The sequence below is a fragment of the Chlorocebus sabaeus genome, chromosome 2 (genome assembly GCF_047675955.1).
Source record: "Chlorocebus sabaeus isolate Y175 chromosome 2, mChlSab1.0.hap1, whole genome shotgun sequence".
Taxonomy (NCBI): Eukaryota; Metazoa; Chordata; class Mammalia; order Primates; family Cercopithecidae; genus Chlorocebus; species Chlorocebus sabaeus.
Genome location: NC_132905.1, coordinates 59,320,777 through 59,326,776, shown reverse-complemented (window position 1 = coordinate 59,326,776; position 6,000 = coordinate 59,320,777). Strand labels below are relative to the sequence as shown.

Here is a 6,000-nt window from a genome sequence, read left to right as displayed (position 1 = left end):
AAGCTTCAATGGAATATCAATTGGGTTATACTGTATCTATATATAAATGTACATACACATCCTTCAGACTATATCAATTTTCAGAATCATCCACACACATCCAAATAGTGTTTCCGGCATGAAGATACGTAATTTCTAGAATGAGATACAAACAATTGACAGGGAGAAATGTCAAAAATTGTAGATTTTTCTTCCCCAGAACTGTTTACCTATAGTGATGGAATACTATTTGGCTTATCAAATTCCTAAGCAGTCAGAAAGTGACTTACTGCAGAGAACCTTCAGATGTGATAAACTGCTTTTAATTTAAAGATGGAAGCACTCCAGATGTATATGCACTCATAACAGGACCCAATGCAGTTGAAAAACAAAGTAAGCAAAAATTGTAATACAACCACTTAATGTTAACTGTGATGTCAAAGTTCTACAAAGAAAATTACATGAGATGAAATGTATAGCCTGAAAATAGAGTAACTAACAATCATCTGGAAAAAATTAGAATTGTAAACACCTTTCAATTTGGACAACTAATCAATATGGAGATTATGATAATGGATTTTATTTTTGAAATACATTTGAATTTGAAAAATAAAATATAATGGTCCACAAATAACTTTTATATTCACAGATGTCATAACACAATTATTTTTTACTTACCCTGTTGTCTCTGAGAAACATTTGAAATGACTTTCTATTTTATTTAAGCTAATACATACCAGTAAACAATACAATTTAAACTAAACTGGAAACGTAAAATCCAAACTGTAGTTTTCAGAAGGATCCCAGCAAGTGTTTACATACATACATAAATGCTTCTTTGCGTATCATTAGTTTGTTTGTTTTTTTAAGTAGGTAATTCCAGTGCAGGTGAGGATGAAGACCTAGCCCAAGTGTTTCAAGTTCATAAAAGGCCTGTAAAAGTAGCATCATGTTAAAACTGTAGAAATATGAATCTTGCTAAGTCAATACCGATGTCTGTAAACAATTCTTGTAACCTTGCATTTTATTTTTACAGTATATTAAAACATTACTCTTAACATTCGTCTGTCACTTCGTTCCCATAGGTGACCTATGACTTTTTCCCCCCTAGAAAGGGCAGATTCTTTGCAAAACTATACTGAGATTAACAAAACAATAATTTAAATCATAAGAACAAAACCATGGAACACATTGCCACCAAAGGGCTAAAACCAAACAGAAAAAGGAATATGTAATACCGTTCTTGCCTTCAAAACATGTACTGTCAGGTTAAACTTAAATCGTTTCCACACACCCTTTTCTGGAAAAAAAAAAAAAAACCGCGTAAAATATTGCTTAAGAAAGCACTCTCCGTGTTTTTCTTTCTCTTGCTCCAGTTTCCAGGAAAACTTACAAATTTTATCTTCATTTCCCCGTTATCATTATTATTGCTGCAAGATTGTTTTCAAAATTTAATCAATATGCTTTGCACTTCTTTTGTCTTACGCTTTGTCTTGTTCAGTATTTAGTAGAGAGTCCGTAATGTCTAAGTATTCAGATAAAACTGCAAGTCAAAGGATGACAAAGTTTTAAAAATCTGTTTATCTATGGTTTTGTATTTTTCCAAAGAAACTACAATTTTCACCTGATTTCTGCATCCATTTTCATACCGCTTGAACAGGTTATATTTTTCCAACAACAACAAAAAGGCCCATTGCGAACAACTAGAAATATTTGGAAGTTTTGATGTTTTGTCTTTTCTTTTTGATCATGATAGTGATGGGAGAATAAACTTAAGTCAGAGATATTTATTGAGAGAAAGAGAGAAAGAACATACACAAAGGGAAAGAAAGCAGTAAAAACAACTTTTCAAGTGTAAACTCAGTATGAAATATTTTAGGAAATAAAAAATGTTCCCCCTCTTTCCCTTGTTCAATCTCCATCCCCACAGAGGAAAAACAGAATACTTACAAGTTAGTATCTGCGTATTTATCAGTGTATGTGTGTTTTCTCTCTTCTTTGGGCTTGGATACTTTGAGCTAATTTGGAAGTGCCCGTTTGGTTGCCCACAAAATGATGCTTAAGGGTCTAAAGACGCATAAATTAGGGAGCTCTACAATGGCAACGGACGGTCATTGTACCTCCTCTCTTTATGCGCTCTTACGGTGGGACCCAAGAGTCTTTTTTTTTTTTTTTTTTTTTTTTTAACACTTTAGGTGATGGAGCGAATGAGGGACTGGTAACTGGAGAGGACGAAGCGAGCTCCCGCAACACCCTCCCCCCAAACTTAGCAGCATGTTCCCCACTCCGCAATTATACCAGACTTTGCGTCGAAGTCGCTTTAGAAAACTGGGGTCTGGACGGGACCAGGCGAGGAGTCCTTCCTGTCTAGCCTCGACGCCAACCTCCGAGTTTCTATTTCTGGAGCTCGAGGGCTGGGGTAACGGCCGCAGATGGAGAGGCGAAGGATGGGAAAAGCAACGGGGGATGATCTTTCCAAGAAACACCCAACTGCCGCTTTTACCTTCTTTGCCTCCATTATGGGGCGGGGGCTGGGGGGAGCGAGAGAAAAAGATGTCAATGACCATTGTTTGCTCGTTTGGGATGTTGCTCCGCCCCCCGAGTCTGTCGTAAACCTGGCGCCGGACTAAAATAAACCCCAGATCCCGCAGCCCGGGGGGCTCGCCGAGCCGCCGACTCCTCGTCACAGGCTCAGCTGCCGCAGCCGAGGTGGCGGCGACGAGCGGCCGCCGCGTCCTGCCGGCGCGCGCCCCGGGCCCCCTACCTGGTCGCCCGCCGAGCCATGTCGTTGAGCCCAAAGCACACGACGCCCTTCTCCGTGTCCGACATCCTGAGCCCCATCGAGGAGACCTACAAGAAGTTCGGCGGCGCCATGGACGGCGCGCCTCCCGGCCTGGGGGCGCCCCTGGGGGCCGCGGCCGCCGCCGCCTACCGCGCGCCGCCACCCGGGCCCTCATCGCAGGCGGCAACCGTGGCAGGCATGCAGCCCCCTCACGCCATGGCGGGTCACAACGCGGCGGCCGCGGCGGCCGCGGCGGCCGCGGCGGCGGCGGCGGCCGCCACCTACCACATGCCGCCTGGCGTCTCGCAGTTCCCGCACGGCGCCATGGGCGGCTACTGCAACGGCGGCCTGGGCAACATGGGCGAGCTGCCCGCCTACACGGACGGCATGAGGGGCGGCGCGGCCACCGGCTGGTACGGCGCCAACCCGGACCCACGCTACTCGTCAAGTGAGAGGGGCCAGGAGCGCGGGACTGCGGGTGGCTCAGGCGTTTCCCGCCACAGCCGAGGGGCGCGGGGGCGCGGGACAGGGTGCGCGGCTTAGGCTGTCCTGGGACCGAGCGGGCGCGCTGGGCGTTCTGGGACGCGGCCCGGGACGCGGGGAATTTTCGCGGACTCTGGGCGCGCGGGGGGTCCTGGGACCCGACTGGGAACGCGCGCGGGGTCCTGGGACCCGTTGAGGCGCGCGGTGCCTTGGGACCGGCCGAGGGAGCGCGGGGCGTGCTGGGGCCCGGGGCTGCGGCGCTCAGGGGGTCCTGGGATTCAGCTAGGGCCCGGCAGCGTCGCGGCTGCCGCGGCGTGAAGAGAGCGGCGGCTGGAGCGGCTCCCGGCGGGCCAGGAGCTCACCCGCCTTCCCCCTTGGGCCTCTTCCCCAGTCTCCAGGTTCATGGGGCCGTCGGCGGGCGTGAATGTAGCCGGCATGGGGTCGCTGACGGGCATCGCGGACGCCGCCAAGTCGCTGGCACCGCTGCACGCGGCGGCGGCGGCGGCCGCTCCGCGAAGGAAGCGCCGCGTGCTCTTCTCGCAGGCGCAGGTCTACGAGCTGGAGCGGCGCTTCAAGCAGCAGAAGTACCTGTCGGCGCCCGAGCGCGAGCATCTGGCCAGCATGATCCACCTGACGCCCACGCAGGTCAAGATCTGGTTCCAGAACCACCGCTACAAAATGAAACGGCAGGCCAAGGACAAGGCGGCGCAGCAGCTGCAGCAGGAGGGTGGCCTGGGCCCGCCGCCGCCTCCGCCGCCGTCCCCGCGCCGCGTGGCTGTGCCTGTGCTGGTCAAGGACGGCAAGCCGTGCCAGAACGGTGCCAGCACGCCCACCCCTGGCCAGGCCGGTCCGCAGCCGCCGGCCCCGACGCCCGCGCCTGAGCTGGAGGAGCTGTCGCCCAGCCCACCCGCGCTGCACGGCCCGGGGGGCGGCCTGGCGGCCCTGGACCCGGCCGCCGGGGAGTACGGCGGTGGTGTCCTGGGCGCCAACCTGCTCTATGGCAGGACGTGGTGACAGCGAGGGCGCCCCGGGGCTAGGACCTGGTGCAGCCGAAGGGTCTGCAAGAAACTGCTAGAACGGATGGGGGAGGCATGCGAAAACTGACTCGCGCGTGTAAACGGCGATTCAAAACGAACCGATCTCAGAGAGGGCAGGCTGTGAACCTCTTTGCTGGGGGCGGGGGACAGCGACAGCCCGGAAACCGAGTAGTGTAACATTATGGCACGAGGCTTTGAGATGATTTTCTCGCCCTAGAAGTTCTTAAATGACGCGGGAAGATGGAGAAGTTCACACGGCGTTCTTAACCACAGCTCTCAAAGTTGGAAACTTTGTTGGCGTTTATAACTCTAAAAATCAACCCAGCTTTAACAATGAGTCCTTTCTGAAGTGGAATTTATCTTGGGAGATTAATTTTCGAAGGGCCCCTAAGTGCAATTTCATTAATGTTTGATTGAAAGTAAATTGAATTGTAGCTCAAGGTGGATCATACACATAGCAACATTATTGCAGAGGAATTATTGACATTTAGGTAATAGAGCAATGGAATCAAAATAGAATACTGATTATATGGATTGATGGAGCTTTTTAAATTTAATGCTGATTTCAAAATGTTTTGATGGTTATTTGGCAAATGAGTGTTTGTATGTTACCCTAAAAGAGGATTTTCCCCCCTAAGATGCAGCTCACCATAAGAAAGAAAGGTTGTATACTATTTGTATATGCAATCTGGTCTCCCAAAATCAACTGAGAAAATAAATAACCCTATCCTTCTGTAAACATGGTATTTACTCTTTTTGAGGTATTTTCTTGTCTGAATTTGAATACCTTGATAAAGTACTAGAACAAACAATTAAAATTTCTAGAATTTACATCAATTAATCTATATTCAAAGCATGACAAGAAGAAGAAAGGTGATGTATTGAATTGTAATCAAGATATAAGGAATGAGTAACTAAAATATTTATAATTTTCCCACCATATTTAGAACTTAGGAGTTGCACTGGTTTTGTTGGTGTTTTATTGTACAAATAATGTATTTACTCTTTAATATGCCGATATATATTTCCTATGTTTCAAATGGATATTTAAATATAACTTAAAAGAAACTTAAGTTCTTTTTTCTAAAAGTCAAGTGGTCATTTCTTTTTCATTAAGTTTATACAGGACTTGATGCGTTTTTAAAATACTAGTTGTCATGATGTGACAACACAGCTCAGTTAACTCATAAATGACTGGTATTGGAGTAAAAATACTAAAAACTGAAGAATGTGTTTATAAAATTAATGAAAATTAAAGAAATAACGTGGATAAAGCATGATTCGCAAATGATCAAAACAAATAGTTACCGGAGACCCCAAACCTCTTCTACATTTGAGATTTTAGAATTACAGCTTGGGGCTGAAACATTGTGTTTCACTTCATTGTTAGAACGTTTTTCTGAATGTGCAACATGAATTCATAAGAAGGTGTTTTAGAAGTTAAACTTGCACTTTTTCTGGACTCTTTTGTATAGTAATTTTTAAAAACTCTAGTTTCTTTCACAGAGGGAGGAAACCACTAAAGAAGCAAGGAAATCACCCTTTATCAAGGGGTTGTAAAAGAATTTTTAGAAAATGAGATCTAATTTTTGAGACATTTTATGTAAGAACAAATAATTTGAGCAGACAGATTTGTATGAAAATGTTACAGTACACCCACAGAAAATTCTCTCAACTTAGGGGTTTTTTGGCATATTAATGGAAATGACTTTAGAAATG

General features: G+C 46.7%; 1 protein-coding gene across 1 annotated transcript; it reads left to right on the top strand.

Annotated features, from left to right (window-relative positions):
- Positions 1-2,635: 2,635 nt before the first annotated feature.
- NKX2-4 (NK2 homeobox 4) lies at positions 2,636-5,275 on the top strand. Its single transcript, XM_007961588.3, has 2 exons — positions 2,636-3,209; positions 3,636-5,275. The coding sequence occupies exons 1-2, from the start codon at positions 2,762-2,764 to the stop codon at positions 4,256-4,258; spliced, it is 1,071 nt and encodes a 356-aa protein (XP_007959779.2). The 5' UTR covers positions 2,636-2,761; the 3' UTR covers positions 4,259-5,275.
- Positions 5,276-6,000: the final 725 nt, after the last annotated feature.

Excerpts from the sequence above, each read along its gene's own strand:
- NKX2-4 (XM_007961588.3), top strand. The coding sequence starts at position 2,762 with ATGTCGTTGAGCCCAAAGCACACGACGCCCTTCTCCGTGTCCGACATC. Across the intron at positions 3,210-3,635 it reads GGACCCACGCTACTCGTCAA|TCTCCAGGTTCATGGGGCCG; the intron begins GTGAGAGGGGCC and ends CCTCTTCCCCAG.